Source organism: Phascolarctos cinereus, unplaced genomic scaffold (assembly GCF_003287225.1).
Source record: "Phascolarctos cinereus isolate Bilbo 61053 unplaced genomic scaffold, phaCin_HiC Scaffold_1;HRSCAF=81, whole genome shotgun sequence".
In the NCBI taxonomy this organism is placed as follows: domain Eukaryota; kingdom Metazoa; phylum Chordata; class Mammalia; order Diprotodontia; family Phascolarctidae; genus Phascolarctos; species Phascolarctos cinereus.
In genome coordinates, this window is record NW_027555514.1 from 93,088,036 (window position 1) to 93,113,212 (window position 25,177).

The 25,177-nt window shown below is 39.5% G+C and overlaps 1 protein-coding gene across 1 annotated transcript; it reads right to left on the reverse strand.

The window, feature by feature from the left end:
• Nucleotides 1-1,079: 1,079 nt before the first annotated feature.
• LOC110201661 (uncharacterized) lies at nt 1,080-25,023 on the reverse strand. The gene is given in 8 exon segments (XM_020977486.2): nt 1,080-6,273; nt 8,394-8,424; nt 9,879-10,006; nt 10,740-13,432; nt 13,434-13,585; nt 16,721-16,879; nt 22,642-22,768; nt 24,779-25,023. Coding segments are annotated over 5 exon segments (2,463 nt in total). The 5' UTR covers nt 24,950-25,023; the 3' UTR covers nt 1,080-6,273; nt 8,394-8,424; nt 9,879-10,006; nt 10,740-11,578.
• Between the last annotated feature and the right edge of the window lie 154 nt (nt 25,024-25,177).

The window sequence follows — 25,177 nt, forward strand, 5'->3', positions numbered from 1 at the left end:
CGCCAAAGTGAGAAGGGAAGATGAGGGGCTGGGAAGCAATGAGAGGGAGCCCAGGGAAGGAAAGGACCGACGGGCGAAGAAATCTTCCCAGCTGGGGATTCAAAGGGTTCGGGAAAGAGAAGGCCTGGAGAGTAACGAGGGGGCGGGGAGTTGGCCTGCTGCTCATAGTCCTGCGATTCTAATCCAGTCAGGTAGTCAGTCAACTAGCATTTCGTGTGTGGATACATATGCGTATTTATTGTATGCATTATATATATACGTGTGTGTATATACATATATATTATATATATATAAAACGCACACATTGTGTATTTCACACATACATTATAAATAGCATATCTATACACATACAATAAATGCTAGCATGTATATGTGTATATACATAAGTTTTACAGTATACATATATACAATTAATGCTCCTGTGATTGCATGTATATGTATGGTATGTATATACACATATACAGTAAGAGTTGTGTATACATACACACAAATGCGTATATGTATACATTTATGTATATACATATATACACAAATGCTAACATGTATATGTATACATATATACATAAATATATGCTAATATATTTATATATACGTATGTGTATGTTTGTTTAGTTATTCATTCATTTATTGTATCCCAGCATACAAAGAAAAGCAAAAATCAGTCTCTGCACTCAAGGAGCCCATAGGCTAATAAGATAGACAACATGTAAAAAACTGTGTACAAACAAGAATTAATAGGGAGTAGTAGAAGACACTACAATTAAGAAAGACTGGGCCATATTTTATTTTTATTTATTTTTCTACTGAGGCTCTATTTTAATGTTTGCAGAAACCTGGGTCACTTCCCTGAAATGCACTACTTCTTAAATCTCAGAATATGTGTTCCAGTAGGCCTGGCTTAGATTCCTAAGGAATCCTAGAAAGGAGGTAAGAAGTAATGTCTGAGGGCTTAGGGGCAGGAGAGATGGAGCTAAGTGTCCCAGAGGACAAACTGATCGTCAAAATAGCTGGTGAGTTAAGGTACTGGAATCAGGGCAAAAGGTGTTTTGTGCAACAGAGATTGAATTGTAGATTATAGATCTATTATTTAGGATGTCATTTATTGAGCATTTAATACATAAGAGGTAAAAGACAAGGCTACCTCCCCTCAAGGAGTTTCCAATCTAGCTGAAAAAAAAAATCTTAATAACAATGCAAGTTAATCAACTGTTCAAGAGAAGACCTAATTGCCAAAGGAATGGTACCAGTGTAAAGAAATTCCAAGAATAGTTCTAGGTGGTCAGGGAAGCAGTCAGGCTAAATCTTAAAAAAGGGACGAGGATTTAAATAAGCAAAGGAGGACGACGTCATTCCAGGGATTAGGTATAAGCAAAAAGCAAAAAGGTATGAGAAGGTAGATTTGCAAGGGTTGGAGAGAACGGCACAATATTTCAGTTTAAAACAGTTTCTGTAACTTTAGTCACTGAGAAGGAAGGCCGGAAATGAGGGTCTTGAATATAGTAAGTTTGGTCTGATCACATAAGCAGTGGAAATCACTGAAAGTTAAACCTTAACGGGATCAAAGTACTACCTTAATAGAAGTCTGACTAATGCATTGTTGGTGGAGTTGTGAAATGATCCAACCATTTTGGAGAGCAATTTGGAACTATGCCCAAAGGGCTATGAAAATGTGCATAGCCTTTGGTCCAGCAATAGCACTTCTAGGGCTATATCCCAAAGAGATCAAACAAATGGGAAAAGGACCCATGTGTACAGAAATATTTATAGCAGCTGTTTTTGTGGTGGCAAAGAATTGGAAATTGAGAGGATGACCATCAATTAGGAATGGCTGAACAAGTTGTGGTATATGAATATAATGGAATACTATTGTGCTATAAGAAGTGATAAGGAAGTGGACTTCAGAAAAACCTGGAAAGACTTGTATGCTCTGGTGCTGAGTGAAATGAGCAGAAACAGGAGAATGTTGTACACAGTAACAGCCACATTGTGAGATGACTAACTTTGATAGACTTAGCCCTTCTCAGCCATGCAAGGATCTAAGACATCTCCAAAGGCCTCATGATGGAAAATGCTATCCACACCCAGAGAATTATGGAGTTTGAATGCTGATCGAAGTGTTGGGGTGCTTGGGTGCTTATACTTGGACCCCAATTTCTCTCTAGACTCAGAAACACTGTCTCTGACAGTTTCTCCCCAGCCCAGGGGCACTGTGCCTAGCAATTACTCATGAGTGGGCCCCAGCAAGACCCTTATCTCTCTCCCTGGTGCAGTTCCAAACAGCACCTGAAGGATTTATTAGTTTGAACTGGCTTTGCACTGGGTCATAAAGACATTTTTACTCACTGGACTATCTCCTACCGCCCTACCTCATTATCTACATCCTGGGCTCCTCATTAACTGTATTCTAGACTCAAGACATATGTATACTCCCTACATCTATCTTGTCAAACAAGACATTGATTGGTGGCAGACTGGACAACTCTGTTACCCCTGAACTCTAGTTGGTGATGTAGCAGGCCTAAAACCACACCTCCACGTGGCCCCCCCTTGTGGGCTTTTCCCAGTGAACTCTGGGTAAAATGCCTGCACAGTAGATATAAGTGCATGTTTCTTTAAGAACTGACCACTCCCACTCCCTAATCCCGCCCTGAATCACCTAGTTAGCATATTTGACACATCTTATCATATTTTATACCATATAAACTTTAGCTATACTCTTTTAAAGACTGCAGGTTCCTTAAGAATCCTTGCCCGCTGAAAAGTGTAACAATAAACTTTTTGCAACTTAGGATTGCTTGAGTTTGTGAATTCATTCCAGATGACCCATTTTGTACTTTGTACTTTTTTTTTGAGGGGTCCCCACTTCTCAACCCTCATCAGAAGCATACTATTTGCCATTTTTTTTTTCTGTTGTGTTTTGTTTTTTTTCTGATGGTTTCACCTATTGGGTCTAATTCTTATTTACAACATCACTAATGTGAAAATATATTTAACAGGAATGTGTATGTATAGCCTATATCAGATTGCTCGTAGTCTTGGGGAGGGAGGTGGGGAGAAAAATTTAAAACTCAAAAGCTTATGGAAGTGATTGTTGATCATTCAAAATAAATTAATAAGAAATAATATAAGTCTGATATCAGTGGACAGGATAGATTGGTGATGAAAAGACTGGAGGCAGGGGGCTTTTTATTATGTAATTACAGAATTTTAAGGGTGACATTAAATAAGGGCTCAAAGTAAGGTGATGGCAGGGGAAATAAGGAACATTTTGAAAGGTCTCTGATTAAAATCTGGATGCTCCTTTAACAAACAGGACTTGGCTGATAAAGGCCTCATTTCTCAAATATATAGAGAACTGAGTCAAATTTATAAGAATATAAGTCATTCCCTAGTTGATAAATGGTCAAAGAATACGAACAGGCAGTTTTCAAAGAAGTCAAAGCTATCTAAAGTCATATAAAAATGTTCTAAGTCACTATTGATTAGAGAAATGCAAATTAAGACACCTGTGAGGTACCATTTTAATGACAACAAAGGAAAATGATAAATGTTGGGAGGGGATGTGGGAAAACTGGGACACTAGATGGAGTTGTGAACTGATCCAACCATTCTGGAGAGCAATTTGGAACTGTGCATAAAGGGCTATAAAACTGTGCCTACCTTTTGATCCAACAACACCAAGTCCATGTCTGTGTCCCAGAGATTAAAAAAAAAAAAGCAGGGGGAAGGAACTATATGTACAAAAATATTTATACCACTCTTTTTGTGGTGGCTAAGAATTGCAAATCAAGAGGATGCCTATCAGTTGGGGAATGGCAGAACAATCCATGGTATATGATTGTGTTGGAATATTATTTTTGTTCTGTAAGAAATGACAAGCCTGATGTTTTTTTAAAAATCTGGAAAAACATATATGAACTGATGCAAAATGAAATGAGGTGAACCAGCAGAACATTGTACATAGTAATAGCAACGTTGTACTATGAAGAACTGTGGATTACTTGGCTATTCTCAGCAGTACAACGATCCAAGACAATCCCAAGGGACTCATGATGAAACATGCTATCCAGCTCCAGAGAAAGAACTGATGTTGTCTGAATACTGACTGAAGAGTACTCTTTCTTTGAATCGCTCAGGGAAGGGGAAGGAAGGGAGAGAATTTAAAACTCAAAATTAAAAAAAATGTAAAAAATAGTTTTAACATGTAATTAGGTGAAAAAATAAAAATATTATTAAAAAATGACAACAAACAGGACCTGGTCCATGTCCTGGTGGAACTTTAAATTACCCTGGAAAGGCAATGACTACATACATGAAATAAATGACAGTGTATGATTCTGTGCCAAATGAGTGATCCACACTGAAGGAGTTAAAAGAAGGAAAACAGTATGAGTCAGGTTAGTCAGGGAAAGCTTCCTGGAAGAAAGACTTCAGTTAAGGCATGAAAGATGGATAACACTGGGCTAAATGGGAAGTAGAAATTCAAATCTGGCCTCAGACATTTAACTAGCTGTGTCACCCTGGGAAAGTCACTTAATCCTGTTTGCCTCAGTTTCCTCATCCATAAAAGATATGGAGATTGAAATGGCAAACCATGCCAGTATCTTTGCCAAGAAAACCCCAAATCGGGTCATAAAGAGTTAGACACTACTAAAAACAACTGAACAACAAAAGAATTCAAGGCAGAAGGAAAAGGAAGATAAAAATTAGAAACAAGTTTGGCAGTCAAACCAAAAAAAAAGCTAACCTGGGAGTGGTTTTCATATTCATTATGTGGACAGAGGACAAATAGAAACTTCAAAACATAATAATAAAAACATTTCTGTGGTCCCTTCTGTGTTTGCCAGGCACTATGCTAAGCACTTTACAAATATTAATGCATTGGATCCTCACAACTCTGGAAGGTAGGTGCTAGTATTATCCTCATTTTATAGATGAGGAAACTGAGGTAAGGTAAACAGGTTAGGTGACTTGCCCAGGGTGACACAGTATCTGAGTATCTGAGGCTGGACTGAAATTACGCTTTTCTAACTCCAGGCCAGGGCTCTATATAGTGTGCCACCTAGTGCAAAGATATAAGAAAAATCCCCAAATAAGGATAATGCTTTACATTTTGTGCAATGTTTTATACTTCAAAGCACATCCATGTGAGCCTGCGCTGAGAGTGGATTAGAACAGGCATTTCAACATGGTTACAATGGACTTAACAACTTGCGTCTGCTCAGAGAGAGTTGTTAGCTGCAGTTCTAATTTAGGATTGAGCTCCTTCAATACCATGTACCCCATTAAGGGTTTTTTCTGTCCCTTGCTGGAGGAAGCTGAAGACTCTTGGTGCTCTTACTCATATTTGCCAGTAGCATTAGGGCTTTCTAGTCTTCAAAAATCATTTCCATCGTGTACAAACACCATACAACGATTAAGGGATGCAGGAATCCCTAGCAGTTATTAACTGAGTTACAAAACTCCACTAGAGTACCCCAAGGAGGATGTTGAACCTTTTCCAATTATGAAAACAGACTTTTTGGATTCACAGATACTTTGCTTATTGCTATAATTAACACAATAAAACTGAACAAGCTTGCTGATCACACCAGCACCTGAAACAGGACTTGGGTTTTAGCACAGAAATTGGGACCACATTCTGTAGCAGCAAGAGGGCAATCACATGACTGCTTCCCATTCATTGAGCTCTAGGACTTCACTGTGCGATTTAGTTTATTTTTTTTAAAAACCTGGCACATAGTGCTCTGTATTTGATCCCTGTAGAGGAACTCCACTTTGTCACATGTCTGATGGCCTGAGAACACAAAAAATGGTCACTCTGTACCAGCAGAGACAGGTAACAAGGGAACCCAGCAATCACTGTTTTCCTAAGTGTACACAGTTCTCTAAAATTTTGTCTAGAGGTTTTTTTAAACCTAAACATAATACAATTATTCCCAATCAATCAATGAACAAGTATTTGCATATTTACCATTGCTCATATTTATATAACCTTTAAGATGTTAAAAAGTGCTTTCCTCACAACAACCCTGTGAGAAGGCAGGTGGTATAAATATTAATATTGTCATTATCATTATCCTCAGCCAATTTCTCTTACAGGAATAAATGACATTAGACGAAGTCCTTTGAACTGAACGTTCAGAGAAAAGCAAGGACAACCTCCCAGTATGTTCTCCAGGTTTTCTCCAGGTGACTGAATGTAGCTCTGCTTCATGCCCTGTGCTCCTCCTCTGCTGATGGGACTCTCCAGCAATGGCAATGCAATTGTTGCTGGATTATCATGAAACACAAGGAGAAACTTGTCACATTTGGAGCACTGGAAATGCAAAAAGCCTCTCCATGTTACTAACAAAATGAGAAGACAACACTGTGACCACTGCTATTGTGAGAATCCATTTCCTTTAAAGTTTTCTTATCAGAAATGGAACTTTCACCACTAAAACCAAAAGTAAACATAGAATCAAGATTGTTTAATCTGGACAGTCATATAAAAGTAAACATTCTTAACCTTTTTGTGTCATGGATACATTTGGCAGTCTGGTAAAGCTATGAACTCCTCAGAAAAATGTTTATAAGTAAAAATAAAATACATAGGATTACAAAGGAGACCATTTATACTAAAATAAAGATGTAATTTTTTTTTCCCACTTAAGTTCACAAACTTCATGTTAAGAACATGTATTAGATACAAGAACAGGCCTAATGACAACAGGGTCAGAGTGAGACACGGTCCCTAAGTGTCCAGTAATACCAAGTCCATATCTTACAAAGCCCACAGATATGGAGTAGGGAGGTGGAAGGGAGGGAATTAGCAGTGATAGTACCTGAAATGAATTATTCAAGGAACAATAACTATATCCCTTTTACATTTTCTCCAATCTAAGTGAAAAGCACAGACACCAAGTAGGGAGGCTTGAGAAATGTGATTCTACTACCATTAAACTCAGGAAAAAAAAAGCGAGGGCTCTATGATGAGTTTTTACTATCATTATTATTATTAATTTATTTTGATTTATCAACAATCACTTCCATAAATTTTTCTCCCTCTCCTTCCCCAAAACAGTGTGCAATCTGATATAGGTCTAGCAAGAGTTTTTTAATGAACAGAGAGGATACCTAAGGAACTTTGGTTTCTTTTCTTTCTCTCTCTTTTTTTTTAACACTCGGTCTCCCTATCTCACCTAGGCTGGAAGTACAGCAGCCACGCATGGGCCTGACCCCACTGTTGATCTACCTGGAAGCACTGATTTGCTTTATTTCCATTATGGGCCAGTGTCCCCCTGTCTGGGGCTCACCATTTTGGTGCCAGACTTAGTATGGACAACTGATCTGTTTTAGCCCTACTGTAGCTCAAAACTCCTGAACATAGGTGGATCCATCCACCTGCCTCAGCCTCCCCAGTAGCCAGGACTGCATACTGCATCACACGCAGCCTTTGTTTCATTTCAAAGGAAATTTGTGTCCTTATTTGTTGCTCATTTCCCACCAGGCCGCACTCTCCTGGACTTCATCAGTGCTCTCCAGAATCTCATCATCCTGCAAGATTATTGCAACCCTGGAACTCCTCAGTATTTCTTGCCCCAGGGGCTGCTCTCTTCCTCTGATTTCAGAGGTTAGAGGGTGGACAGTGGTAATCGCCTCCATTTAAGGGGATCATCTATTTCCTACCAGGCGGCACTCTCCTGGACTTCATCATACCAGCAATGCCAGATACCCTCCCTACTTCCCCCCTTTCAGTTTCTTTTTATGTTGTCTCTTTTCATTAGATTATGAGCGCCTTGAAAGCAGAGAATATAAAAAATAAAGTTTTGTTAAGTGCCTCTGTGCCACGCACTGTGCTAAAAATATGAAACCCTTAAGGAGCTTACACAATCTAATGGGGAAGCTGAAAAATAGAGGGAGGGGGAGAGAGAAAGTACCCAATGCAAGGGTATAGTGAAGTTAGTCAGAGAAGTTCCAAAACAGCCAAGTGAAAAATGAAATGCCTGAGATGAACTCTCTCCTAAAATGGAGGTTTGGAGTTCATGGCCCCACCCCCCCAATCAGAGAGGCAGAGGGTAGTCAGGAGGTGAAGTCCCAAGGCTGATGAAATTGTAGAGGATGATGAAGTTATCCTAATAATGAGCTTCCTGGGGTATGGTGGAGAAGTCCCAAAGTAGACTGCCTTCTGCCTTTCTTTGTATCCCCAGTGCTTAGTAGAGTGCCTAGCAAATAGCAAGTACTTAATAAATGTTTACTAAGTGGCCACCAATGTTACTTTCATACAACAACAACATGAGACTAAGGGAAAGTGGAGGACTATCAAAAGACTATCAATGTGCTAACAGAGGACTTGATGGCCACCTTCCTGTTTTCTTTGATTTAATATTATTCATTCCTACAAGTCTTACCTGAGGGGATAGGGATCTGCCTCCTGCTTATCTAGAAGAAAACAACAGTTGTCAAGAATGACAAGTTACATTAGGACTCCAACTTGTCAACTATGATACTTACAATCTTAAACTTAGTTTAGGATATGTTATCCCTCCATCCCACACCAATGAGATTTTGTTTGAGCAATGAGCTAACTTTAAAATCACCCTAAACCACTGACTCCTTATGACCTATACAGGTCTTGGCTTAATAAACCACTAGAAACGAAATTTGCTTATCAACATACTCAGTTCAAGAAACCCAGGGTATGTCATAGATTTAGAGCTGCAAGGGACCTCAGAGGTCATTCTTTTACTGATACTGAAAATAGGAACTAAAGTGGTTAAGTCATTTGCACACAGGTGCACATAGTAAGTGGCAAAATCAAGATATGAACTCAGATCCTCTGATGCTAACTAAATTCAGCTCTCTTTTCACAACAAGAGATCCAAGTTTTTCAACAGCAGGATATGTGATCAGAAATTTATGAATTGCATTATTTCAGTTATTCAATTACAACTCAGCTTCAATACTTGCTAGCATGATACCTGTTCTTGTGGTCATAGAACTGGGGTTACAAGGAACTTCAGATGTCATCCAATCTAGGTTAAACTGTCATTTTACAGTTGAGGAACATTGCCCAAAGGTTAAATGATTTGTTCAAGATAACAATGGCTGAAAGTGGAAGACTTGGTGTGCTGACCTAGGTCCTCTAATTCCAAGTCCAGAACTCTTTCCATTGTGCAATGTAGTAGCTGTGACAAGTGGCTGGTTAGTCCTACTTCCCCACCTGTTAATTAGGTAAGATACTGTTTTTGGCTAAAATCTCAAGCAGGCTGCACTACATATTTAACCCATAAGCTATTGGGTCTCTAGGCTTAAACATAGCTCCTCTCTGCTAGTGGTTTTTTAATTTGCTAATCCAAAATTTTAAGTTCACCAAATCTGACAAGAAAAATAAAGAACTCATCCTGGTGCATTCAAATAAAAATGTTATCAAGTATGACATGGAAGACAGCTTTCTTTGAGGACATGGGCCTTCGTTCCTTTAACAGCTCTTTCTTGCAATCATTCTTGCATGATGTAGAGTAGATCAACAGCATACTGATATCATACCTACTTATAGAAACCCCTATTTACAGATAGGAAAAATGAGGACCCACAAAGAAAAAGGCCAATTATACCCAGTGAGTTAATGACTTGAAAATAGAAGTGTTTTAGATCTCTGTTCTCTTTGCCAGCTAGTGCAATGTTCTTCAAATATAAGGCTCAGCTCATAATAATAGCAGCTAATATTTATGTAGCATCTTCAAAGACTACAGAAACAGTACCATTCTTCTCATTTTGCAGATGTAGAAACTGAGCTAGCAAAGGATCACATAGCTAAAATTCAGGTGCTATGTCCACTTCATCACCTTAAGGAATAGGTCTGTATTTCATGGTCATAATCCTATCTTACTTACCCCCAAAGGACTCCAAATTACATTGTTCTTCAGTACCAGAGCTGTTTCTGTTTTTAATTGAGTTTCCTTTATCACTGAGGTACATCCCTTCCCTTCATCCAATCTTGGACATCAATCTGGTTTGGAATCTGCACAAAGAAGCCACATCATAGTAGTTTTATATCCTTTAATACTACATCTGAAAAACTTATTCACAGTTAAAACTGTTAATGATCACCTGAATGGAAAAAGTGTGCACTGAAGTTACCTTGGAATCAAAAAATCTGATTGAGTGAGGCTCACTCATTTTACAGATAAATGAATTGAGGATTAGAGAGATTACAATCTTGTCCAAGACCACCCACTTAATTAATAATAAAACCAGAACTAGCACCCAGGTCTGTTGACTATTTTAGTGTCCTCCCCCTATATCACAGGATCTCTTGCATATGAAGAGATAAAATGGAGTCTTGGGAAGTTATAGACAAAATATCCTTTTACTCTTTAGTACACTGATTCCCAAATTATTTTAGATTTTTAAAAGTCTACTGTTTGTTCTCTTCAAACACCCCTTTATTCTACAAATGCCATGTGGCATGTAATATGCAATTACAAAGTAAATTAGTTTTTATTTTGAAGAATTTTTAGAGAATTAGGTGACACTCCTTGAAAGAGTTAAACCCTAGATTGTCACAAAACCAAGGCTAAGAACAGATGACAACATCCAATTCCACATTTCACAAGTTAGTCCCTCTCCACTTGTATAATCTACTATCACCTCATTTTTCTGAATCCAAACTCATCATCTCCCAGCAAATTGTTTCCCTCCCCAACAACCCCATTTCTGTCAGCATCATTCCAACTCTTCTTATCACCCCTTACCTTTGAGTTCTTTTCTTTGACTCCCATTGCCTTATCTTCAGTTGATTGTTTTTAATGACATAAGGAAATCCCTGGGCCATTTAAAACTGCTAGTAAAGAATATTTCTCCTGCCTTCATTTAGAGTTTTCAAGAATCTGCTACCTTCTGGTCTCATTCCCAGCAAGATGGTATGATCTTGGTGGCTTTTTTCCCCCTGGTGCTCCTAGAACTCTCTACAGTTTTGAGCATCTCAGTCAATATGAGGAAATGAAGGCCTACTTTTCTAGGTCTCTCCTGCAATATGTAGGAGATTTAGTCGTTTAAATAAGAAAGTATCTCAAAACTAATTCCTAATTTCTAGTACTTCAAATCCTTCAATATTCTAATATTTGTTTCAGGACTGATGTTCTAATTTTCTTGGACCTTTAGATACATATTCCATAAAGATATCCATTCAGCCTCTTGATGTACTTGATGACTTGGTTTTAATACTTTCCATCTCAGTTTGTCAGTATAGTTAAAACATCTGCACTTGTTCATTCTTCATAAGCTGCACTGGCTGTTTTTCAGTGGAATATATTCTCTCCATTGAGAAGCTGAAGGTAGATAGTGCCACTTTTTGGAAGTTACATGATGACCCTAATAGTAGCCTGGGTATAGCTGGTGAGTAAAGCTAACATATTTTGGGGTTACAAATTCCAAGTACTGATTCTGAGTTCTGAGATCCAAACTTCAAGTGATTCCCAATGAAATTTCTTCTGCTTACTAGGCTGCTCTGCCCACTGCTGTATTTTCCCAGCCAGTCACAGTTCTGCTGCATTTCTTACAATTCTCATTCTGTCTTAACTCCAACAAAACTCTAATGAACTGAACGGCTGGCACTGTTAGGATCAACTTCTGGCTTACTTAGGACACTATAGGGTTTCAACTTGTCATGCAATTTGAGGTGGGTATTAAGTGCAGATTTCTGAGTGAAGTCCTTGCCACACTCACAACAAGAGAATGGTCTCTCCCCATTGTGAATGCGCTGGTGGACCTTCATATCAGCCTTCAGACGAAAGCTCTTATCACACTCAGTGCACTGGAAGGGTCTCTCTCCTGTGTGTACAAGCTGATGGTTGAGTAGGTGGCCCTTCTGATGGAAGCTCTTGTCACACTCAGCACAATGGAAGGGCTTCTCACCAGTGTGTACTCGGAAATGTTCAGTGAGTTTATACTTTTGAACAAAGCCCTTACCACACTCACCACAGGAGAAGGGCCTCTCCCCACTGTGGAGGCGCTGGTGGACTTTCATGTAAGCCTTCCGACAGAAGCTCTTGTCACACTCAGGGCACTGGAAGGGTCTCTCACCAGTGTGTACAACCTGGTGTTTGAGGAGGTATTTCTTTAAACGGAAACTCTTGTCACATTTTGGGCACTGGAAGGGCTTTTCTCCAGTATGCATTCTCATGTGAGTGGTAAGTTTATACCTTTGAATAAAGCCCTTTCCACACTCATTGCAGGTGAATGGTCTCTCCTCACTGTGTTTGCGCTGATGGGCCTTCATGACAGACTTCAGGCGGAAGGTCTTGTCACACTCAGAACACCTGAATGGTTTCTCCCCACTGTGCACTCTGATATGAACTGTGAGTGCAGACTGCTTAGTAAAGCCTTTGCCGCAATCAGCACAGGTGAATGGCCTCTCCTTGCTGTGTAAGCGCTGGTGGGCCTTCATGACAGCTTTTAGGTGGAAGCTTTTTTTACACTCAGGGCACTGAAAGGGCTTCTCTCCTGTGTGTGTAAGCTGATGGGTGAGAAGGTCCCTCTTCTGGCAGAAACCCTTGTCACATTCTTGGCACTTAAAGAGCTTCTCCCCTATGAGATTTCTGATGTGGGTACTGAGTAAAGATGGTTTGGTAAAGCCCTTGCCAAGACCAGAGTCAGAAAATGGTCTTGCTCCACTATGCCTTCGATGGTGGGCTTTCATGACTGCCTTCAGGCGGAATTTCTTGTCACACTCAGGACACTGATAAGGCTTCTCACCACTATGTACTCTAATGTGTTCAGTGAGCTTATATTGCTGGGTGAAGCCCTTTCCACAATCACTGCAGGAGAATGGCCTCTCTCTACTGTGTAATCCTAGGTGGGCCTTCATGACAGCCTTCAGACGGAAGCTCTTTTTGCATTCAGGGCACTGGAAGGGCCTTTCACCCGTGTGCAGACGCTGGTGATTGAGCAACTGTCCTTTCTGTCGGAAGCTCTTGTCACAGTCAGGGCATTGGAATGGTCTCTCCCCAGTATGCAAACTTTGATGGTTGAGTAATTGTCCCTTCTGTCGGAAGCTCTTGTCACAATCAGGACACTGGAAAGGCCTCTCACCTGTGTGCACAAGCTGGTGGTTCCGCAAGTCTACTTGGCGCCTATAACTCTTTTCACACTCATTGCATTGAAAATGTTTTTCTCTTAATTGAATTCTTTGGGGTAGCTGGGGATCAGATGGCTTGTTGAATTGCTTTTTGAACTTTGGGTATTTGCATGGCTGCTCTTGGCAACAGCTCTTCTGATGGCTTACCAGGTGGTCATTCACCTGGAAACTTTTCCCACAGACAGGACAGGGGTAGACTCTCTGTTCTGGGGGAGTTTCCTGGACCTTAGGTGAATCCTGGCTTTTGTGGCATGGTTCTCCCTCACTCTGGATGGATGGTTTAGTCCTACAGATTTTTTCCTTTTGGGGGAAGTGTGTCCTGCATGTACTGGTTCTTCCACATGACTTCAGGTCTATGGCAAAACTCTGCCTTTTTATCTGACAAAGGTCTAGATGGCTCCTGGCTTTGAAGACCATGTAAATGACACTCTTCCTTGTCAATATTCACAACTTTTTGGTCCCCTGAAATGAAAAACACAGATCCTGTCCTTACTCACTTCTATGTTATAATTCCTTCCTTCAACTCCTGACTGTTACATCTATTGTACTCTGATATAACATATAGAAGACACATGATATCTCTATTCAAAAACTGTTTTACATTGTTTAAATGTTTAAAATATACCATGCCTTTAAAAGGGCCAAACTCTTTCAAAATAGAGCCATCTGTACTGAGCAGGGAAATCCTTATGGCCGAAAGCACAAATTGTATATTTTTAGAACCTAAATATATTATTTGAAGGAGATGGCACTCTCCTTTGATCAATTAAAAAAGAGACAAACATGAATATTCACTTTGTTGAGGATTATAATAATGATATATAGTATATGTAATATTTCTCTTCAAAGCACCATCTTTCCCTGTCATGCTTGGCAGAGGCTACAATGGAGACAAATTAGTTAAATTATTTTGGGGAATTATTATAGCACCTAAAGAAAAGAAAGGGTAAGACTGTAGATAGCTGATACTTTCAGGGAAGCTACAGGTATTACAAGAGCCCAATGAACTATGTATAAATCCAGGGATTTCAGAACAGAGTCAAGTTATTCTGGCAAGGAGCTACAGGGAACAGCGAGGTCATGTCTTTCATTGCTAACAGGGATACCAATAAAAAAACCAAAAAAGTGTCACTAAAGCATTTTTAAAAATGCACAGAAAACAACAAAAGGGAAGTTCAAGGGGAAATGGAAATGGTCAGAATGATCTGAGTTATGTGAGAAATGCTCCTTCCTTCTTCAAGGACATGTGATTTCATCAGTGTGGGTACCCCCCCTCCAACTAATGCAGATTATAACTCCTACCTTCAACAATCCTGGGCCACAATCATGGAGCAGAGCCTCAGTGGAGAAAAACCACTAAGAACAACTAAGAACTGAATCTATGTTTAGAGCAAGAAGAATGAAGAATAAGACCACTTCTTAAGACAGACAGAATAAAGTTAACAGACAACAGAAAGAAAGCTAAGTTATTTAATTCCTACTGTGTACATCTTTTCCATCAAAGAGACAACAAAAGCCACTGAAGGGATTCTGGCAGTGGAATGACAGTTAGATGAGTGAGTGTATCAAGAAAATTAACTGGTCAGCAAAGGGAAAGATGGAATGGCTGGAGGCAAGGAGACTGATTAGTAAACTATTGCAGGAATTCAAATGAGAAGGGATGAGGGCCTTCTTAAGATATGTCAATGGAAATATAAAGGAATGGATTTGAGGGAAGAGATAATGGGAAGAATAAAAATCCATGGTTCCAGCATGGACAACTGAGAATTAACCAAAATGAAGCACACTGTGTGCATGGGGGGGGGGGAGAGGATGCGTTCACCTTTATGTATACTGAGTGCTGGCAGAAAATCTGGGTCAAGAAATTGAGCAAGCAGTTGGAAACATGGGTCTAACTAACAAGAAAGGCCACAGATGTGACAGATGAAAAGAGAAACAGTGGTAATCATGAAGCAGGTAGGAATAATTCATTAGCTAGCATTCCTCTTCCTGTGAAAACAGGGAGACCCAACATTAAGCAAATTCTTATGCCAGTCATCTGACAAAAACCAAAAGCTGTTTCCAGACAAGACCAAACTAATTTTTTGTGTAAGAGTCATGCTTAAGCACTTCTTATATACAGACGCCTAAGGAAGAAGCAGGAATGCTTACACCAGTGTCTGAGAACAGAAAAGGCTTAGAACAAAAATTGTGGGAAATGGGATAAGTTGATGAAAAACGAATGGCTGAGAATTTGCAAAGCTCCATATGAGATATAAATTTATAATGGATACAATCATTTTGGTTTCATGACTTTCTTCAATAGTAGTTAGCTACTCAAAATTGGACTTAGAGAAAGCAGATATCTAGAGAGTAAGAAGGCAGAAATAATAGTAGGCGAAAGAGGCCAAGGATTGTAGGCTTTGTGGAAGGCACATCAATGGGTAAAATATGTCCCCTTTTATATTTCAACTAAGGTCAGGATTCATCCACAAGGCTCTGAATAGTTGGTTTCAGCCTATTTTTTTCCTAGCACAGTGACTTATGCCCTCAGTGGGACTATTTTAATATTATTTCCTTCCCCCACATGTACAAAATATTCATAGCAGCTCTTTTTGTGGTGGCAAAGAATTGGAAATTGAGAGGATGCCCATCAATTGGGGAATGGCTGAGCAAGATGTGGTATATGAATGTAATGGAATACTACTGTGCTATAAGAAATGATGAACAGGCTGACTTCAGAAAAACCTGGAAAGATTTGTATGGTCTGATGCTGAGTGAAGTGAGCAGAACCAAGAGAACATTGTACACAATGACAGCCACGTTGTGCGATGACTAATATTGATAAACTTACCCCTTCCCAGCAATACAAGGATCTAAGACATCTCCAAAAGTCTCATGATGGAAAATGCTATCCATATCCAGAGAAAGAACTATGGAAGTTGAATTGCTATTTTTTTTCTCTTCTGTTGAGTTTTGTTTCTTCTTTCTTGTGGTTCCTCCTATTGGTTTTAATTTTTACTTACAACATTACTAATGTGAAAATATGTTTAACAGGAATGTAAATGTATAGCCTATATCAGACTGTGCGCCATCTTCGGGAGGGTGGTGGAGAGGAAGGGGGAGAAAAATTTTAAACTCAAAAGAATATGGAAGTGATTATTGATAAATCAAAATAAATTAATAAAATTTAAAAAAATTTTTTTAAAGTAGAATATTAAAAAAAATATTATTTCCTTCCTATATATAAGACCAAACCAAATTAGATAATCTTATCAATCTGGACTCACAGAGTATATAGGACTCTTCTCTTGACCCCGACTCCCTCCATAATATTCCCTGTCCTCTCTGTGTCTTTGTCTAGCATCCTACTTCAGTAGGTCAATAAAACACTTTACCTATCAGCAAATGGAAAAACCCTAAGGCAGGCCAGGGCAACAATGGAATGTCAGTCACCAAATTTTGAATATATCAGGATTTTCTTATACCCAGTTAGCAGATTACTTCTGCTAATCTAGTTTCCCCCCAAAATAAAGCTTAGTTCAAACACCACAGAAAAGATCCAAGGAATAGTGTAGAAAAAACTTCACTATTTCAAAGCCACAATTTCTCACTCACCCCGTAACAGATGTGTAGAAGCACTCTTCAAGTCATGTTGTTTATCAGGACCATATCTAATGGCCATTTCTCTTTTCATTAAGTTCCCATGATCTCTAATGAATGGTTCTTCACCTCGCTCAATGTGAGATATCAAATCTGGTTTGGGAATGGCAGAGTCTGTACAGAGATCACAAAGAGTTACTTAAATTTCTTCAAACGAGAAATCTGAGTACACTGACAATGACTGCTAAGGTTCTCTTGACTCATTAAAGATGGTAAGAAAAAATTAAGACACTGGCGAATAAAGAAAAAAGTGGATCACATTCAAGAAGCGATCACTAAATATTCTGGTTTTGAGACATCCACTGATTTCCAAGTCAAATGCAAAATACATATTTATGTATTTAAGTCAGTTAAATTTTGGTTCAAGAATGCTTTGAGAGTTATGTGACAATCCATGAATTGACTGATGACATCACTACCTATCACAAGGTCAAATCTGATTTTAAAGCAACTGGTCCTGATTTAAAAGTTCTCTTCAATGCTCTATATAATATTTTTCATCACCATCCAGCCCAGGGGCTGAATAGTGAGGCTGAGATCTGAGTAACTGCTCTATATAACCTGAGTAACCACCTATATAAATGGGTGGTCACCCATGTACAATATAAACCTCTGTTTAATTTTCAAAGACCTACACAATCTAGCCCCAGTCAATCTTTCCAGCCTCATGGGACATCATTCCCTGTCCTGAACTCTCTAATTTGGCCAAATTGGTCTTCTCTCTGTTCCACACACACTACACTCATATCTCCTTTACTTCACACTCACTATCCAACATGCTGGTAATGCACTCTCTCCTTACTTCCACCTTTACAAAGTCTCTGTCTTTAAGATAAAGCTCAAATATCATGTTCTGCATGAAGCCTTTCCTGATCTATTTCTGCCCCCAACTATTGGTTCCCTCCTTCCCAACTCATTTCCTGCCACTCACAGGGCAAGTAAGTCAGTCTAGGTGAAGCAGCAAGACACCTGGAAGAAGAGACAGGATGTAGCATGTTTCAGGCAAGTCAAATCATCACCACTATCTGAACCACCACCTCCCCTCAGTCCCTGATGGAGACAACCCAGGACCCTGAACCTAAGAGCCTCTGGGATAGCAATGTTTCGAGCTCAGAGCCCACAGTCAACATGCTGACTCCTGTGGAGATGCAGCCTGGCAACTGCTCCTGCAGGGGCTACTGCCCCGTCTACTAAAGACCTAGAAAACAAAGTTCTTGTCATCAAAGTTTTTGGTACTGTTAAATGGTTCAGCATCTGACACTGATATGAATTTATCAAAGGAGATGACGTTAAAGAAGAAGAATTACTATCTGTTTTGCTGCTGCACCCTAAGGACCATGGAACATTTTCATCTGCCTTGCAAATGAAACCCTCCATGGGTATTATCTCCCCCATGACAACGTGAGTTCCTTATGCCCAAAGGGCTATAAAACTGTGCATACCCTTTGACCCAGCAAAACCACTTCTAGGTCTGCATCCTAAAGAGATCATAAAAATGGGAAAAGGACCCACATGTACAAAAATATTTATAGCAGCTCTTTTTGTGGTGGCAAAGAATTAGAGTTTGAGGGGATGCCCATCAATTAGGGAATGACTGAACAAGTTGTGATATATGAATGTAATGGAATATTATTGTTCCATAAGAAATGATGAGCAGGTAAACTTCAGAAAGACCTGGAAAGACTTATATAAACTGATGCTGAGTAAAGTGAGCAGAACCAGAACACTGTACACAATAACAGCCACACTGTGCGATGACTAACTTTGATAGATTTAGCTCTTCTCAGCAATGCAATGATCTAAGACAACTCCAAAAGACTCATGATGGAAAATGCTACCCACGTCCAGAAAAAGAACTGTGGACTCTGAATGCAAATTGAAGCATACTATTTGCTCTCTTTTTTTTTTGTTTGTTTCTTCTTTCTTGTGGTTTTTCCTATTGGTTCTATTTCTTCTTTACAACATGACTAATATGAAAATATGTTTAATAGGAACATATATGTATAGCCTATATCAGATTACCCTCTGTCTTGGGTGGGGGGGGAGGAGGAACAAAAGGGGAAGAAAATTTAGAACTCAAAATCTTATGGAAGTGAATGTTGAAAACTAAAAATAAATAAAATTTTTTTTAAAAAGTGAGTTCCTTGGGAGCAGGGACTGTCTTTTCTATTCATACCTCTGGAGCTTGGCACAGTGCTTTGCACATATCAAATGCTTAATAAACGCTTCATTCATTCTCAAATTATCTTATATTTAACTACTATATATATTTGTATTTATTCACTTTATGTTTATGCTACATATTTTTACATGTATTTGTTATGTCCTCCATTAGAACATAAGCATCTTGAGTGTAGAGATTATTTCATTCTGTGTATTTCCATTCCTAGCACACAGCACAGTGCCTGGCACATAGTTTTAGATTAACTGAGGTCAAGAGTTGAGAAAAAGGCCCAGGTTACAGCTTAAGTATCATGTACCAGAGGTACTAGACAGGATGCTGAGGAGCAGAAAGTACTAACAGTTCATGTAATCTTGTAAATCCACCATAATTCTGGCTCCTACTCTCACTATTCTACTGAAAATGTTCTAATTTAAGGTCACTAGTCAACACATTAAATCTATTGGCCATTAATTCATTAGATCAAATTCCTCGTCTAGATCATTCAAGTCCCTCTGCAAAACTGTTCCCAACCTATTCGTGTAATCTTATTCGCCAATACTACCCAAAGAAAACCCTGTGCTCCAAGAAAGTCTCTTTGGTGTCCTTTGCAGCCTCTACTTTTGCTCATGCCTTGAGGCTTTTCAATCAATTTTCATTTGGATAACGACAGCAATTATTAAACACAGAGATGAAATATTCAACTATTTTTTCAATGCCTTTCCAAATGGCATCATTTCCTCCAAAGCCCTCCTCCAGATCTACTTCTTCCATGAAGCAATTCCTATTCCAGACTGTGTTAAGGTCTCTTCTTTGAACTCTTAGAATGCTTAGTCCCTATTTCAAAACGTGTCACTTCTATGATATACCCCAAAATAAGATTCTACTAGACTCACAGGCTCTTAAAGATAACCTAATTCATTTCCTTCCCCCTACGTCCTCATGGTGCATATGGAAAGAAAGGTTCAGTCCATGGAATTGGCTTGGTCAGATCACAGAGTGAACTAATGGCAGAACCAGGAGATCTTCTGAGTCTCAGTCCAGCATCATTCCATAGAATCACTCTATCTCCCTCACCATGATGGCTTCATGTAAATGTCTTGTCCCCTCAACAAAATGGTAAACTGACAGACGAGACTGTATTTTATATCTATGTTATGTCTCCTATGATGTCTAGCATGATGATTTATCATTTAAATATCGAATGATTTGCCTCATTTACCATGACTTAGACATGATGAGAAAGAGGCTAACTTAGGAAATGTAGTGAAGGGATTCATGAAATAACTGGGCAACAGTAGTGTTATTTTTCAGCATCCTTCACTCAACCATGAAAAGCCTCATTCTGTCTACAGATGTCAATAGGAAAAAAAATAGACTTTATATCTCCAAAGTGAATTACTGCATCTTCTTCCCTGTCAGACTATGACAATCACTGACTTTCAATAAGACTTTTTCCAGAATTCATAGTTCCCTGAGCCTAATTCTACATCACCCTTTGTAGAACCATCACTTTCAGAGCTACTCTCTATTGTTATTTACAACAGTAATTATACTGATTCAAAATCCATTGTAACTCCCACTCATTAGTGTTATTTCTATCTTTTGAAGCAACACAAAATAAGTCTACTATCTCTTGAACATACTAGACCTTTAAATACGTGAAAAGTCATTGTATCTACAATAAATCTTTTCCCCCCTCAATATAAAAAAGCTTTAGTTATTTTAACCTTTCCTTATGAGATGATTTTCAATCCTTTCACTAACTTCATCATCACCCTCTAGACTCTGATTAGCCTGGTAAATGTCTCTCTTAAAATGGTCCTAGCACTGAGCAGAATTCCCTAGGTGTGGTTTGACCAATAAAGAGCACAGTGAAACTACTGTCACTCTGCATTAGACAGGCAATTAGAACATGCATTATAACTAAAGCTACTTAAGATTGGGTTTATAAACAACTAACTGTTCCTGTGTAGTAAGATTTTTTAAAAAAAATTTATTTCAAATAGGAAAAAAAATCTATTTTATCTTCAACACTGCCTCTTCCCATCACTGAAAAAAAGAAAAGGAAAACCTTTGTAACGAATATGCAAAACAAATACAAATTCCCTCATCACAAAAAATTATGTCTGATTTGTAGCATGCTTTATTATTGGTGCTCTGAAATCATAGTTGGTCATTGCACTGATCAGAGTTCTGAAGTCTTTTCAAGGTTGTTTTTCTTCTCATTGTTACTGTTGTCCTGGTTCTGCTCACTTAAGAGTACGTTATTACATTCACATGCCATAATTTGTTCAGTCATCCTTCAATCACAGCAAGATTTTTTTCACATGAATGACTGTTAAATTAATGCTCTCTCTCATCCTGGATTTAAGCAATTTTTTTAACCTAAATGCTGGGCTTTTTTATTTATCCCTGTTAAATTTCATCCTGCTTATTTCAGATAATCATGCAAGTTGATAATAAATTTAAAATCCTGATTTTGTCATCCACCACATTAGCTCTCCCAACTACTTTTGTTTCACTGTACATTTGATGTTCAATATCTTTATCTAAGTTGTTTATAACAACCTGTTGAACAGGACAGGGCTAAGGAAGAGGCAGCATGGCAAAGCACTGGATAAAAAGCTCAGTTCAAGTCCTACCTCTAATACTTACTGGCTTTTTGACCCTGGGCAAATCACTTACCTTCTCAGTACCCCAAGGCAACTCTCTAAGATTATAGGTTGCAGATTAGTTGCTGATCTGCACTGGTAGACGGAGTTTCTTCATTGGAAACTCCCTATATCCATGAAATCATAGGTCTGGACAAATAAAGAAAGAGGGCTAAGAACAAAGTCCTGTGGCACACTGCAAGGAATAAAATGTTCCTATAGGCGGACATCAACTCATTAATGAAGCAGTCTTTAGATGTAGTTAACTAGCTAAAAATCCATATGACCACAGTTTAATCTAGCATACATTTTTTTATCTCCTACACAAAGACACCAGAAATTTTGATAAATGCCTTGCTGAAATCAAGACATGCCATTCGAAGCAGCATTTCTGTAGTGGAATGAGCACTAAAGCTAGAATAAGGAGAGATCTGCGTATGAATCTCAATTCTAACCCTAATCGTGTGACCCTGAGCAAGTTGCCTACCTTCCCTAAGTCTCCATTTCCTCACTTGTAAAATGAGGGCAGTATTACCTATAGTACTTACCTAATAGCATGTGGTGAGTCTCAAGTGAGAGAATGTAAAGTGCTTTGTTTTTACAAAGGGTTATATCATGGTCAGGTACTATTCTATGTCTATAATGTATCACATTATATTATTATATCTATGGAGTCTCCTTATTTACCAGTCTCATAGCTGTATCAAAAAAGAGAGCTAAAAGGCTCAATGTCACCTTCTGATTCCATTCCTTTCACATATTCCTTCTTGAGTTTGCTGCTTAATCAATGGAAGGGTAAGTATTATTATTACTATAACAACAATGCTAGTTTTTCCATTGCTTGAGCAAATCCAAGAAACATTAAGTGCAAAGCTCTGTTAGTCACCGAAAACACTGCAGGCATTCCCACAAAGCATTAACAAGTAGGTTTGTAGAAACCCAGATATGGTCTGGGTTTCTGGGAAGTTGTGAGACTGAAGGATTGGATGTTCTCATGAAATCACTGCTAACTTCTAATTCCCTAAGAGACATTCACAAAGTTCCTAATGAATATATCTTACCCAGGGAGAACAGGATTTCATAATTGACAGTCATCACATGCTTGTAAAGCTCCTTCTGCCACTTGTCCAGGTTCTTCCATTCCGGTTCTGAGAAATACACAGCCACATCCTCAAACTTTATAGGCACCTGGAAGCCAAGTAAGTTTTTGCTTCAATGACATCCCAGACACATTATCTCCTAGCTCATTTTAAAAAGACAATTTAATTCCATTCCTTCAAACAGGATAATGAGAACTTGTTCTCACAAAAGGATCTCTATTTTGAAGGTGATTTCGTGCCTTTCAGCCCTACAAGAAGAGATCTGTGAATGCATTTTCCAAGACAGCTGACCCTCCTTCCCATATACCACAAAAATTTTAGTGTTGGTAATCACAGTAAGTAGAAGGGATTTAACTCTTTTATAAGACCAGGAAGGCCTTGCAGCTATAGGCTGCTTGTATTCTATCTATCCAGTTTTTAGTGACCAGAAGCATCATCAACTTTTCTAAATTCTGAAACATTAAGTGCAACACATAAATTTTGGTTTTGTGAGATTAAATGTCTTTCTTCCATCTTTCTACATCTCACCTGCAAGTTTCTGTGTCACACCTATGCCTGAAGAGGTGTCCACAACTGGCTCTAATCTATTTCAGTAAGACAGAAAGCCAGTGAAAAATGGATAATTGGCATCCAATAAAATGGTGCAAAAACCTGGTAGAAATGGAAGATCTTTACTATGGAACCTATTCCAACTGCAAAAGGGGAAAACCCTCTTGTTACAGAGTGAGAAGTCCAGTCATCAGGCATTTATTAAATGACTATCATTTGCCAAGGGAAGAATAACACAACAGGGGAAAGGAAATCTAAACAGGCTCCTAGTCATATTTCAGAATAGGGGCAAGAAGTCTTATCCCAGAAAGGAAAATCTCTAGGTCCTTAGTCCTCTGTCACATTGTAGGAGAATGGAAAGAAAGCAATAAATAAATAATATTTTTAAAGTGGAGCACAACACAAAAAGTTTGCAAATTTAAATGTAACCTCAAGAGGCATGGCTGGAGTTGCTTTCCTACCTTAAATCTCAAGGTCCCAGTGGCCAGTCATATTCATTATATAAAGGCAGTATTTACATTAAAATACCTACTTCAATAGGTTAGAGAAGCAGCACAGCATAATGGATAGGCAGTTCATCTCAAGATTAAGAAGACTTTGAGTTCAAGAACCGATTCTTGTCATTTCTGGGCCATTTATTTAACCTCTCAATGCTTCAGGTAACTTAAAACTATAAACTGCAGAGAGTGTGCTACTCTTTACTGGCAAAAAGAATTTCTTCATCTAGAAGTTCCCTAAACTAATTAAATCATATGTCCAGTCTCTAGTACTTATCCCTATTCTTCAACAGTCTTTTTTTTTAGTCTTTTGCAGACTAAAACTCTCCTATACAGATGGTCTTACAAAATTGCTTTGGCCAAAAAATGGCCTCAGAGGCCATCGAGTCCAACTCTCTCATTTTACAGAGAAGGAAACTGAGGCCCAGGAAACTTGAAGTGATTTCACCCAGGTCAGAGAGATAGTGGTGGGGGCAGGATTTGGACTTAGATTCTCTGGCTCCGGAGCCAGTGATCTTTCTCAATTTAGGTAAGCTGGTCCTCACACAAGAGACATACAACAATCTATCACCTGGCAATACTCAAAGTTTCTAGCTTTGCAGAATCTGCCGCTGTCACAGCCTTTGAGAACCCAGGGTCACCTCCATGCTGCATGAGGCAATGTTAGAGGAGGCCTTAGTTGGAGAACGTTTCCCATATATAGGAATCTCACGGGCTATACTGTCTTTTGCTTTTATTCTCTACACGGAGAGGATGTTAAAACGGCCTCCACCAGGTACGTTTGAAGCCTCAGGGAAATGCCAGGTCGCAACGGTGGGTTCTCTAAAGCACAACAGAGAGGTTCCCCAAAGGCTCCAGAACATACACATAACACAATGGCCTTTTTTTTTTTCTGTCCCAAATACCAAGATTTTGCCACAGGCATCCTAGGGTTACGGACCTCCCTGTTTTTTTCTCAGCCCCTCCCCCAGATGCCCGACGGTCCGCTCCCGAGCCTCCCCGGGGTCACCGCAGGCCCCGTATCCCTCCGTGGCCGCGGGGAAATGGCTCACCCGCACAGGAGCCGCCTCGGCCATTTCCCTGCGTCTCCTGGCCAGTGGCCGGGAGAGCTCCACAAGCGATGCCGGAAGGCCGGCTGCGAGCTCCGGGGAGCCGGGGACGTGAGCGCCGGGGCCAGGCGGCAGGGCAGAGGCGGACCCTCTCCAAATTCCCGCTTCACCCATTCTTGTTCTCCTCACGCGGCGGCGGTTGCCACGGACACGCGGAGCATCCTAGGACTCCTGCTTCCTCCTCTCCTCCCCCCTTGCTCCGGGAACCAGCCACTTCCGGCGGGCTCCGAGCAGACAGCGCCCCCCTGCGGGCGGGAGGAGCAAAGGGGCTTCCAGCCCGGCCCGTAAATGCCCATTCCAGCACCCAGGGCATCCATCTCCCCAAGGCTGGGGCATCCTCCT